The sequence below is a fragment of the Prionailurus viverrinus genome, chromosome B2 (genome assembly GCF_022837055.1).
Source record: "Prionailurus viverrinus isolate Anna chromosome B2, UM_Priviv_1.0, whole genome shotgun sequence".
Taxonomy (NCBI): Eukaryota; Metazoa; Chordata; class Mammalia; order Carnivora; family Felidae; genus Prionailurus; species Prionailurus viverrinus.
The window spans coordinates 135,476,170-135,490,615 of NC_062565.1; the positions used below are offsets into that span (position 1 = coordinate 135,476,170).

The following is a 14,446-nucleotide window of genomic DNA, read 5'->3' on the forward strand; positions in this document are numbered from 1 at the left end:
GAAAAGGTGGAGTAAAGTGCAGATTGATTCCACTATAAATTCAATGATCAGCATCATCAAATGGCTTTAGCACCGTCAGGAAATTCTACTGATTCTTTTGGTCTCCACTACAACTCTCCCCTGTTCTGAGTCTCCTCAAATCACCTGCCCCATTCCTCACACACCACTCCAGACACATGACCTGATTTTACACTTCAGAGAAAGCTGAAGGCATCAGAAAGGAACTCCTTATCTTCCCTACATCACCTAAGCCTGTTTGTTCTCATTAAAGCAAAATGGTTGTTTCTCTTCCTCTGTAATATGCTAACAATCTAGGGAGGGGCAGTGAGAGAGGGGGACAGAGGATGTGAAGTGGGCTCTGCACTGACAGCAGCAAGCCTGATGTGGGGTTGAGCTCACCAACTGCAAGATCATGACCTGAGCCAAAGCTGGACAATCAACCAAATGAGCCACCCAGGTGCCCCGAGAGTTGATACACTGAAATGATTCTAAAACAATACTATTAAGAAATGAGAAAAAAAAATGTCTGATTAATCACCTGGTTTCAAGCTGGCATTGAGAGGTCTGGCAGCTGCTGCAGCCATCTGTTCCCGGCGAGGATCTTGGTAACTCATTTTACTAATGAATTCAATTGCTGCCTCTATACTTCTGTTGTTAGTTTTCTGAAGAGCTTGTATAACCATATCCTGGTATGAAGTTTAAAAAAAAAAGACACAAAGTTTGAATCTGATAATTAATTAAGAGGCAAAGAGCACTATGAACTCCACCAGAGAAATTCATAATTAGGAATAACAGGGCCCCAAACCATATGAATGTCCTGTTTGTAAAACTACTACAAACACCCATACAATCTCAAAGTAAAAAAGAAAATAAATCTTCAAATCTTTCACATGTTTAATATTTTCACCTTTATGTAACATATTAAAATTTCTGGGGCAATCACAGCAACATAACTGATTATTTCCCATTCTTAATTTCATCCTTACACAAAGAAGACTGTCAGATTGTTAAAAACGTATCAAACAAAATACTGGAAGCCACTCTTTTGTATCATTAAAGTATTTTAGTAATCACCTCTGTCACTGTCTTTACTAGTAAAAGAGCTAGTTTTTGCTTCTATCCTTAGAGCTTCCATTTTTAGAGAACCTTATTTACAAGGACATATATCTAGAACAAATGGTAGAAAAAACACTTAGACTGCATATAATTATGTGATGAAGACTTTAGGAAGCTGCATGGTATGAAGAAAAAGCAGAGAGTTTGGAACTAAACAAGTGAGTTTGCGTTCCAGCAGCCTCACATTACTATGCTTTTGTTTTTTATGATTAGAAGCAAAAATACATTCCAGTGATTGCGTGGCCCACTTTAGAACTGTATCAACCTTGGAAAATTATTGAACATTTCAAAGCTCAATTTCATCTGCAATACACTCACAGTGTTGATGGGAGGACTAAATAAGAAAACACGTAGGGTGCCTGGGTAGCTCAGTTGTTGAACTTCCAACTTTGGTTCAGGTCATGAACTCACAATTGGTGAGTTCGAGCCCCACATTGGGCTAGCTGCTGTCAGCGCAGAGCCTGCTTTGGATTCTCTACCCCTCCCTTGCTTGTGCTCTTTCTCTCTCAAAAGATAACTAAACATTAAAAAAAAAAAAAAAAAAAAAGAAGGGCAACTAGGGGGTGGTTCAGTCAGTTAAAGCATCCGACTTCAGCTCAGGTCATGATCTCACAGTTCGTGGGTTCGAGCCCCACATCAGGCTCTGTGCTGACAGCTCAGAGCCTGTTTCGGATTCTGTGTCGCCCTCTCTCTCTGCCCCACCCCCACTGTGCTCGGTCTCTGTCTTTCAAAAATGAATAAACATTAAAAATATAACATTTAAAAAAAAGAAGAAGAAAACCTGTAAAAGCACATAAGCACAGGGACTGGAGATCAGATATGGGTTGTCCTCCTGCCCTGCTCCTTGCCCTTTGCATGTAAACCTAAATTATACACTAACATGCACAAAATATATGGACAGGCTTTTTTCAAGAGGGAGGCACATATTTACTTATCATAGAGGAGCTAGTATTTCAAACAATATTTTAAAGTGAGAAATGGCTTAGTAAGACTAATGGGTGAACAGACTGCTGACAGACAACCCTCCTAATGAAACGACTAGGGTGAGACCAACCAAAAAAAAAGGTTGTGGCAGAGACTTGCTGCCTACTCAAGATCCATTTTCCCTTTCTTGGAAAAAGTTACTGATTTTGTTGGAAGAAGTCTTCCTTATAGCTACAGTGGCCACATGACAATTCTGACAATGAAACAAAAACAAGGATTTGTGGAAGAGTGTTGCTATCCCTGATTTTAGGTACTGGTACTTCCTGTATCCTGTTTTGTAGATAATAGATACGACATCTGTGCTAGAGCATGATGCCACCAACAAGGAAAATTCAAGAAACTCTTAAGAATCTTATGTTCTGACATCTTCAAGAGACTGAACCAATACTAGCTATATAAACTGAGTCACTATTTTGTTTAAATCATTACTATTTGGATTTTTGTTAAAAGCAACCAAACTCAATCCTTAACTGATACAAAAGTTACAGTGTGATCACATTTTATGCCAATCAGACTTCTGCAATTTTGTAGTGAGACACAAAAGAATTAATAAGTTTCACTTTGTGTACAACTTTAATACAAATCACCCCGAATTAAAAATCAGTAGGGAGTGCTTAACTTCTAGCTAAGCCATACACAAAAATAGATTCAAAATGGATGAAAGACCTAAATGTGAGCCAGGAAACCATAAAAATCTTAGCACAGGCAGCAACCTCTTTGACCTCTGCTGGAGTGACTTCTTACTGGACACGTTGCCATTGCCAGAGGCAAGGGATATAAAAGTCAATATGAACTATAGGGACTTCATCAAGATAAAAGGCTTCTGCACAGCAAAGGAAACAATCAACAAAACTAAAAGGCAGCCCACAGAAGGGGAGAAGATATTTACAAATGACGTATCTGATAAAGGGTTAGTATCCACAATCTAGATCAACTCAACACCCAAAAAACCCCACAAATAATCCAGTGAAGAAATGGGCAAAAGACATGAATAGCCACTTTTCCAAAGAAGACATCCAGATAGCTAACAGAAACATGAAACAATGCTCAATAGCTCATCATCAGGGAAATACAAATCAAAACCACAATGAGATACCACCTCACACCTGTCACAATGGTTAATATTAACAACACAAGAAACAACAGGTGTTGGTAAGGATGTGGAGAAAGAGGAACCCTCTTGCATTGTTAGCGGGAATGCAACTGGGGCAGTCACTCTAGAGAACAGTATGGAAATTCTTAGGGACGCCTGGGTGGCTCAGTCGGTTAAGTGTCGGACTTTGGCTCAGGTCATGATCTTGCAGTCCATAAGTTTGAGCCCCACATTGGGCTGTGTGCTGACAGCTCAAAGCCTGAAGCCTGCTTCAGATTCTGTCTCCCTCTCTCTCTGCCCCTCCCCTGCTCACTTGCTCTCAAAATAAATAAACATTAAAAAGAAAGGAAGAAAAACAGTATGAAAGTTCCTCAAGTTAAAAATAGAATTACCTTATGATCCAGGAATTGCACTACTAGATATTTACATAAAGGATACAAAAATACAGATTCAAAATGCACCCCAATGTTTATAGCAGAATTATCAACAACAGTCAAACTATGGAGAGGGCCCAAATGTCCACCAACTGATGAATGGATAAAGAAGATATGGTATATGTATACAACAGAATATTACTCAGCCACCAAAAAGAATGAAATCTTGCCATTTGCAAGCACATGGATGGAACTAGAGTATATTATGCCAGGCAAAATAAGTCAGTCAGAGAAATGACTTAAATACCAGAGAAAGACAAATACCATATGATTTCACTCATACATGGAATTTTAGAAACAAAACAGATAAACATATGGGAGGGGAGAAAAAAAGAGAGAGAGAAGGAAACAAACCATAAGAGACTCCCCCCCCCCCCATAAGAGATTCTTAAAGACAGAGAACAAACCCAAGGATTGATGGAGGGAGATGGGTGGGGGATAGACTAGATGGGTGATGAAGGAGGGCACTTGTTAGGATGGGCACTGGGTGTTGCATGTAAGTAATGAATCCCTGAATTCTACCCCTGAAACCAACATTGCACTGTATGTTAACTAATTAGAATTTAAATAAAAATTTGCAAAGAAAAATAAATCCACCAACTGATGAATGGATAAAGAAGTTGTGGTTTCTATATACAATGGAATACTACTTGGCCATGAGAAAGAATGAAATATGGCCTTTTGTAACAACGGGTATGGAACTGGAGAGTGTTATGCTAAGTGAAATAAGTCAGGCAGAGAAAGACAGATACCATATGTTTTCACTCTTATGTGGATCCTGAGAAACTTAACAGAAGACCATGGGGGAGGAGAAGAGGGAAAAAAAAAGTTACAGAGAGGGAGGGAGGCAAACCATAAGAGACTCTTAAATACTGAGAACAAACTGAGGGTTGATGGGGGTGGGGGAGAGGGGAAAGTGGGTGATGGGCATTGAGGAGGGCACCTGTTGGGATGAGCACTGGGTGTTGTATGGGACCCAATTTGACAATAAATTATATTTTTAAAAATATAAATAAGTACAAGAAAAGAAAGATAAATAAATAAAACTGGTTAGGCCAAATGAACTATATTCATGCTACTCTCCCACAGCAGTGTCATCTCACTTGGTAAGAAAAACTGGCACCCAACATGCTTTTTCAATATTGTGGGAATCATATTCTCGTTAATTACACTAGAATTTTAGCTGGTGATTATTATGCTGGCTTTTACTTTTGAAAAGTTATTGCTATATGTCAAAATATTTTTTACATCTGTTAACAGTATTGACCAAAGTCCCAAAAGTGGAGTGTTAGTACCAGTGTGAAAAAGAGCACTCTCATATCAGTAACTTTGGAATAGAAGTTTCATGTGATAGGAAACATTGTGTCCACATTACTATGGTTTTTTTCATGCTTAGAAGCAAAAATACACCCCATTGATTATATATTTACATACTCCAAGAATGCATCAATCCTGTTTAACATTTATTCCTACAAAGAATTTAATCTCAAAATATTTGAGATTTTTTAAAATTTTTATATATGAGAAAGAGTGGGGAAGGGGCTGAGAGAGAGGGAGACAGGGCATCCGAAACAGGCTCTGTGCTGACAGCAGACTTGAACTCACAAACAGTGAGATCTTGACCTGAGCTGGTCGGACCCTTACTGACTGAGCCACTCAGGCGCCCCTGAGGTTTTAATCTTAAAGACCACTAGAAACATACTCTCAAAAAATTGCAACAGCTTTGAACCTGGTGTAAAGGAACAGATAGGATTTATGAAATGATAAAATAGTGAGGTGAAAACTGGACAAAAATTTTAAAGCACCAAGTCAGAAACTTAAACAAATTCTTCAATATAAAGAGAGGCTATCAGAATGAGTGATTCAAGGAGGCAGCAGAAAAAATTTGCCATACCATATTCTCTATATCACCATGGAGATAAATACTGCTCTAACTTCATTATTTGGACAAATGAGGATTGACAAATGCCTAAATGCTTTTAGTAAAGCAACTTTGCTTAAGGGATTATTAATGTCAATAAGGTGACAATTTTGAAGCGTGTGGTGGTAATAAAGCTAACATATCTTTGTTAATGTAATGATTGTTATTATTGCCAACAGATAAAGAATAGGCTATTGACCTAAATGAAGTTAAGTCAAAGAAAGACTCAATACCATATGATTTCACTTATATGTGGAATCTAAGAAACAAATGAATAAAGAAAGAAAAAAAAACCAGACTCTTAAATACAGAGAATTGGTGGTTGCTGGAGAGGAGGTGGGTAAAGGGATGAGCAAAATAGATAAAGAGCTACAAGAGGTACACACTTCCAGTTATAAAATAAGTAAATCATGAAGAGAAAAAGTACAGCATAGGAATATACTCAATAATATTCTAATAACAACGTATGAAGACAGATGGTGACTACACTTACCACGGTACGCAATGCATAATGTATAGAATTGTCAAATCAACATGTTACGTACTTGAAACTAATAACACTATATGCCAATTACACTAAAAAAAAAAAAATAGAGCATTAACTAATGCTTTAGATTTCTGAAAACAGTTTACATTACAGAAAGAATTTTTAAGTTCCTTAAAGGAATAGACCATGTTCGATATGACTCATTCTGCTGACTGAATAGTTCACACACAGTAAGAAATACATAGCTACTAAGGTGACTTCTCTGACATAACTCATTACTACTTAAGAGTCTTTATAGCCATGTGACTTTCTAAATGCTCTTTTCCTAGCAATATATAAAAGGAAAGAATAAGGTCAACGATTGCCTTCTGGCTAAGGGATTAGAGAAAAAGTACTCTGGAGAAACTCCATGTGAGCCATTTCCTTAATTCTCCAACTACTAACCAGGAAAACATCACAGGTCCTCTCCTCCTCTCTCTCTCTCTCTCTCTATTTTCAGGTACAAATTTAGTATTTTTAGAACCCGTAAGCATAAAAATGATAGTAAACAATATTAATCAAATGGATGAACAGAGTAGGCCAGAAAGATTCATCTTTTTTCTCCGTGGTTTAAGTGGAATCTCCCTTTTAAAATTCTTTACTATAATGCATACTTAAGTTCTGAACATTAGAGATATCTGAAAATGTTACCAATATTAACAATAGAAAGAATTTTAAAGGTAATTATCTTTATGTAGTGGAGCTAGAAATAATTTTTGTTTCTTCTTTACATTTTTAAATTTTTGACAGGAATAGGTACTTTTATAATCAGTAAAAAAAGTTACTGTAACTGTAAGGAAAACATAATACTTGCTCATTCACATTTACATTTTCCATGGGCAATTTGTATCCAAAATGATTTCTGCCACCTAAAATATTCACAGAAAGTATGTAATCATGCAAAATAAATTTTGTTAATAACCGAAACAAAATATATATGTATACGTATATGTATGTATGTGTGTGTGTGTGTGTATATATATACATATATATATACATATATATGTGTATATATATATATGTGTATATATATATATATATGCTATGAAAAACTTTCAATATGAATTCTAAAGGTAAATATTAAAGACTTGGCCTAATTTACATGAACTGAAATTTCATTAAAGTAAAACTTAGAAGAGAACTCAGTGATTCATTAAAAAGGAATAGCATCCCAATCACAGGGATCCCAGAAGATGAAGAGAGAGAAAAAGGGGTAGAAGGTTTATGTGAGCAAATCATAGCAGAAAACTTTCCTAACCTGGGGAAACAGACAGACATCAAAATCTAGGAAGCACAGAGAACTCCCATTAGATTCAATAAAAACTGACCATCAACAAGACATATCATAGTCAAATTCACAAAACAGACAGACAAGTAAAGAATCATGAAAGTGGCAAGGGAAAAAAAGTCCTTAACCTACAGGGGAAGACAGATCTATCACAGCAGACCTATCCACAGAAAGGAGTGGCAGGATATATTGTGCTGAATTAGAAAAATATGCAGCCAAGAATTCTTTATCCAGCAAGGCTATCATTCAAAATAGAAGGAGAGAGGGGCGCCTGGGTGGCTCAGTCGGTTAGGCCTCCGACTTCGGCTCAGGTCATGATCTTGCAGTCCGTGAGTTCGAGCCCTGTGTCGGGCTCTGTGCTGACCACTCAGAGCCTGGAGCCTGTTTCGGATTCTGTGTCTCCCTCTCTCTCTGGCCCTCCTTCATTCATGCTCTGTCTCTCTCTCTGTCTCAGAAATAAATAAATGTTAAAAAAAAAAATTTAAAAAAAAAACAAAAACAAAAACAAAATAGAAGGAGAGATAAAGAGTTTCCCAGACAAACAAAAACTAAAGGAGTTCCTGACCACCAAACCAGCCCTACAAGAAATTTTAAGGGGGGACTCCTGAGGGTAGAAAAGGTGAAACAGAACAAAACCAAAAGCAACAAAGACTAGAAAGGACCAGAGAACATCACCAGAAACTCCCAACTACATAGGCAACACAATGGCAATAAATGCGTATCTTTCAGTACTCACTCTAAATGTCAATGGACTAAATGCTCCAATCAAAAGACTTAGGGCAACAGAATGGAGGAGAAAACAAGATCCATCTATATGCTATTTACAAGAGACCCATTTAGACCTAAAGACACCATCAGATTGAAAGTAAAGGGATAGAGAACCATCTATCATGCTAATGGTTGCCAAAAGAAAGCCAGAGTAGCCATACTTCTATGAGACAATCTAGATTTTAAAATAAATTCTGTGGGGCCTGGCTCAGTCGGTTGAGCGTCCGACTTCGGTTCAGGTCATGATCTCACGGTTTGTGAGTTCAAGCCCCACGTCAGGCTTTGTGATGACAGCTCAGAGCCTGGGGCCTGCTTCGGATTCTGTGTCTCCCTCTCTCTCTGCTCCTCCCACGCTCACACTCTGTCTCTCTCACCTTCAAAAATAAATAAACATTAAAAACAAAATTTGAAAAAATTAAAAAAATAAAATAAAAACTGTAACAAGAGATGAAGGGTATTTTATCATAATTAAGGGGTCTATCCCCCAAGATGACCTAGCAATTGTAAACATTTATGTCCCCAACTGGAAGCACACAAATACATAAATCAATTAATCACAAACATAAAGAAACTCCTTGACAATAATACCGTAACAGTAGGGAACTTCAACATCCCACTTACAGTGGACAAGATCATCTAAGCAGAACATCGAGAAGGAAACAACGGCTTTGAAGGACACACTGGACCGGATGGTCTTAACAGATATATTCAGAACATTTCATCCTAAAGCAGTAGAATACACATTCTTCTCAAGTGCACATGGATCATTCTCCAGATTAGATCACACACTGGGACACAAATCAGCCCTCAACTAGTACAAAAAGATCGATATCATACCGTGCATATTTTCAATGTTTATTTATTACTGAGATAGAGACAGAGCATGAGTGGGGGAGGGGCAGAGAGAGAGAGGGGGGACACAGAATCCGAAGCAGGCTCCAGGCTCTGAGCTGTCAGCACACAGCCCAACGCAGGGCTCGAACTCACAGACCGGGAGATCATGACCCGAGCTGAAGCCAGACGCTCAACCGACTGAGCCACCCAGGCGCCCCAAGTGTTCATACTGTGCATATTTTCAGACCCCAACGCTATGAAACTCGAAATCAACTACAAGAAAAAGTTTGGAAAGACAACAAATACTTGGACACTAAAGAACATCCTACTGAAGAATGAATGGGTTAACCAAGAAGTTAAAGAGGAAATAAAAAAGTATATGGAAGCCAATGAAAATGATAATACCACAGCCCAAAGCTCTGAGACACAGCAAAGGTGGTCACAAGAAGGAAGTATATAGCAATCCAACCCTTCCTAAATAAGAAGAAAGGTCTCAGATACACAACCTAACCTTATACCTTAAAGAGCTAGAAAAAGAACAGCAAATAAAACCCCAAACCAGCAGAAGACGGGAAATAATAAAGATTAGAGCAGACATCAATGCTATCTAAATCAAAAAAATAGAACAAATCAATGAAACAGGAGCTGGTTCTTTGAAAGAATTAACAAAATCGATAACCCCCCCAGCCAGTTTGATCAAAAAGAAAAAGGAAAGGACCCAAATAAATAAAATCAAGAATAAAAGAGGAGAGATCACAACCAACACTGCAGAAATACAAACAATAGTAAGAGAATATTATGAGCAAGTATATGCCAATAAAATGGGCAATCTGGAAGAAATGGACAAATTCCTAGAAACATATAAACTACCAAAACCAAAACAGGAAGAAATAGAAAATTTGAACAGACCCATAACCCATTAAGAAATAGAATTAGTAATCAAAAATTTCCCAAAAAAACAAGAATTCAAAGCCAGATGGCTTTCCAGGGGAATCCTACCAAACATTTAAAGAAGAGTTTAACACCTATTCTCTTAAGCTGTTCCAAAAAATAGAAATGGAAGGAAAACTTCCAAACTCTTTCTATGAAGCTAGCATTACCTTGATTCCAAAACCAGAAAAAGACCCACTAAAAAGGAGAACTACACACCAATTTCCCTGATGAACATGTATGCAAAATCCTTGACAAGATACTAGCTAATGGGATCCAACAATACATTAAAAAAATTATTCACCACAACCAAGTGGGATGCAACCAACCTGGGATGCAGGGCTGGTTCAATATCCACAAAACAATCAATGTGATATATCACATCAATAAAAGAAAGGACAAGAACCACATGATCCTCTCAACAGATGCAGAGAAACCATCTGACAAAATACAGCATCCTTTCTTGATAAAAACCCTCAAGAAAGTAGGGATGGAAGGATCATACCTCGAGATCATAAAAGCCATATATGAAAGACCCACCATTAACATCATCCTCAATGGGGAAAAAATGAGAGCTTCCCCCCCTAAGATCAGGAACACGACAGGGATGTCCACTCTTGCAACTGTTATTCAACATAGTATTGGGAAGTGCTCACCTCAGCAATCAGACAACAAAAAGGAATAAAAGGCATCCAAATAGGCAAAAAGGAAGTCAAACTTTCACTCTTCACAGACGACATGATACTCTATATGGGAAACCCAAAAGATTCCACTAAAAAACTGCTAGAACTGATCCATGAATTCAGCAAAGTCACAGAATATAAAATCAACGTACAGAAATTGGTTGCATTTCTATACACCAATAATGAAGAAGCAGAAAGAGAAATCAAGGAATCCATCCCTTTACAATTGCACCAAAAACTATAAAATTTCTACGGATATACCTAACCAAAGGGGTGAAAAATCTATACATTGAAAACTATAGAAAGCTTATGAAAGAAACTGAAGACACACACAAAAAAAGAAAAATATTCCATGCTCCTGGATAGGAAGAACAAATATTATTAAAATATCAACATTACCCAAAGCAATCTGTATATTCGATGCTATCCCTATCAAAGTAACACCAGCATTCTTCACAGAGCCAGAACAAACAATCCAAAAATTTGTATGGAACCACAAAAGACCCTGAATACCCAAAGCAATCCTGAAAAAGAAAACCAAAGCTGCAGGCATCACAATCCCGGACTTCAAGACGTATTACAAAGCTGTAATCATCAAGACAGTATGGTACTGGCACAAAAACAGACACTTAGATCAATGGAACAGAATAGAGAACCCAAAATGGACCCACAAACGTATGGCCAACTAATCTTTGACAAAGCAAGAAAGAATATTCAATGAAATAAAGACAGTCTCTTCAGCAAGTGGTGTTGGGAAAATTGGACAGCGACATGCAGAAAAACGAACCTGGACCCCTTTCTTACACCATACACAAAAATAAACTCAAAATGGATGAAAGACCTAAATGTAAGACAGGAAGCCATCAAAATCCTAGAGTAGAAAGCAGGCAAAAACCTTTCTGACATCAGCTGTAGCAACTTCTTACTTAACACATCTCCAGAGGCAAGGGAAACAAAAGCAAAAATGAACTATTGGGACCTCATCAAGATAAACAGTTTCTGCACAGCAAAGGAAACAATCAACAAAAGTAAAAGGCAACGGATGCAATGGGAAAGGTATTTGCAAATGACGTATCAGATAAAGGGTTAGTATCCAAAATCTATAAAGAACTTATGAAACTCAACACCCAAAAAAACAAATAATCTCGTGAAGAAATGGGCAAGAGACATGAATAGACACTTTTCCAAAGAAGCCATCCAGATGGCTAACAGATACATAAAAAAAATGCTCAACATCACTCATCATCAGGGAAATACAAATCAAAACCACAATGAGATACAACCTCACACCAGTCAGAATGGCTAAAATTGACAACACACAATTCTGGGGCGCCTGGGTGGCTCAGTTGGTTGAGCTTCCGACTTTGGCTCAGGTCATGATCCCACGGTTTGTGAGTTCGAGCCCCATGTTGGTCTCTGTGCTGACAGCTCAGAGCCCGGAGCCTGCTTCCCATTCTGTGTCTCCCTCTCTCTCTGACCCTCCTCCCGTTCATGCTCTGTCTCTGTCTCAAAAATAAATAAACATTAAAAAAAATTAAAAAAAAAAAAAAAACACAGGAGGGGCACCTGGGTGGCTCAGTTGGTTAAGCATCCAACTTTGACTCAGGTCATGATCTCACAGTCCATAGGTTGGAGTTTCCTGTCGGGCTCTGTGCTAACAGCTCAGAGCCTGGAGCCTGCTTCTGTCTGTCTGTCTGTCTGTCTGTCTCTCTCTCTCTCTCTCTGCCCCTCTCCCACTCACACTCTGTCTCTCTCAAAAATAAACATTAAAAACTTTTTTAGAAATAATAAAATAAAATAAATTAACAACACAAGAAACACCAGATGTTGGCAAGGATGCAGAGGAAGAGGATCTCTTTTGCACTGCTGGTGGGAATGCAAACTGGTGCAGCCACTCTGGAAAACAGTATGAATATTCCTCAAAAAGCTAAAAATAGAACTACCCTATGACCCAGCAATTGCACTACTATTTATCTAAGGGATACAAGTGTGCTGTTTTGAAAGCGCACATGCACCCCAATGTTTATAGCAGCACCATCGACAATAGCCAAAGTATGGAAAGAGCCCAAAAGTCCATCAACAGATGAGTGGATAGAGAAGATGTGGCATGTATATATACAATGGAGCATTACTTGGCAATCAAAAAGAACGGAATCTTGCCATTTGCAACAACGTGGATAGAACTAGAGGGTATTATGCTAAGTGAAATTAGTCAGAGAAAGACAAATATCGTATGACTTCATTCATATGTGGAATTTAAGATACAAAACAGATGAACATAAGGGAAGGGAAATCAAAAATAATATAAAAACAGGGAGGGGGACAAAACATAAGGGACTCTTAAATATAAATATCAAACTGAGGGTTGCTGGAGGGGTTGAGGGTGGAGGCATGACTGAATGGGTAAGCGGCATTGAGGGAGACACTTGTTGGGATGAGCACTGGGTATTATACATAGGGGATGAAACACTGCAATCTACTCCAGAAATCATTATTGCACTATATGCTAACTAACTTGGATGTAAATTAAAAAATAAAAGATGAAATAGAACAAAACAAAATAAAACTTCTAAATTCCAGCAGATTGAGCAACATGTAAATTTTTAGTTTTGTGAATGTGGGCCTGAATGTGATGTGAACATCGCTGCTTAATGAAACCCTGATTATACTTCTTTCTCTGTAGTACAAACTTTAACTTCAAATGTTTCGAGCTGTCATTTCTACACAGCTCCCCAAAGCTCCTACTGCAGGCAGAGAAGTCCCTACCTACTCTGTCTTCCCCTGTGGCTTTCTTCAACAGCACTTACATTCTGACTTCATGACTTGACCTTTTAAGTCCCAGAAACCACAGAGAAAACTAAAGAGATAGTTATTTGATTTTGTTTTACTAATTAATGGAATTGTAAACAACATTCTTTGCTGACAGAGTATGCAAATTCGTATACATAGTTAAATTGTCTCAAAGGAATTATTTTGCCAGAAGATCACCTAAAAAGTGTTAGGTAGTAGTGTAAGATAAGAAAAATTCTTTCTTTTCTTTTTAAAAATTCCTACCTCATCAAATCCAGCAGCTTGCAAATCTTGAAGCATTTGTGGATTAACTTCTGAAGTACTCCGACTTGTTTCATTTGCAAACGGTTGTAGAGAGTTTCGAATTTCCAGTAAGGCTTTATGATGGGTCCCAAATTTGGGTGGATTTCTAACTTGTCGAGGATCTTCAGTTGACATTTTACTTATGTTATGCTCAGCTTTAGCAGCATCTGATGGTTTGGATAAATTCCTAAGGGATTCCCGAATTTCTTGCAACATTTGCCGGCTACTGCCAGAGTAGTTACTGGCAGGAAAGGTCTTAGGCCTCATTTGTCTATATCCTTCTGGCTTTTCACTCCTCTTCATGAAAACATCTATATTTATAACCCACACGAAGGACTTCTTTAAGAGCTACTTGATAGATCCAGAGCTTTCTCTTGAGCAAAACTGAAAAAGATCCTTAGCAGAAGTCGCCAGGAATGATGAAATTCTTTACAATTGAAATAATTAACCCTATAAAAGAAAAATAAATAAAAGGTATAAAATGATTAATAAAGCAGTACCATGTATTTGGGGAGAAAACACTGATTTAGTAGTTAGAGACCTGTGTTATAATTCTGGCTCCATTAAGGATGGATGCAACAAGTTAGTTAATCTATAAAATCACCTCAAGTACTGGTTGTGGTGATAAAATGTAATTTTAAGAGTGCTTAGCTGGGGTGCCTGGCTGGCTCAGTTGGAAGAGCATGTGACTGTTGATCTCAGGGTCACTGAATTTGAGCCCCATGTTTGGTGTAGAGAGTACTTAAATAAATTAAAAACTTAAAAAAAAAAAGTGT

The 14,446-nt window shown here is 37.8% G+C and overlaps 1 protein-coding gene across 2 annotated transcripts in view; it reads right to left on the reverse strand.

Annotated features, from left to right (window-relative positions):
* Positions 1 to 14,114, reverse strand: part of LATS1 (large tumor suppressor kinase 1) — a 32,612-nt gene extending 18,498 nt beyond the window's left edge. For both annotated transcript variants that reach the window (XM_047859397.1, XM_047859398.1), the window contains exons 1-2: positions 13,632 to 14,114; positions 539 to 686 (exon numbers count right to left, since the gene is read on the reverse strand). In XM_047859397.1, the coding sequence (XP_047715353.1) occupies positions 539 to 686; positions 13,632 to 13,973 (490 nt within the window). In that variant the 5' untranslated portion in view covers positions 13,974 to 14,114. The remainder of the gene's footprint in view (positions 1 to 538; positions 687 to 13,631) is intronic.
* Positions 14,115 to 14,446: the final 332 nt, after the last annotated feature.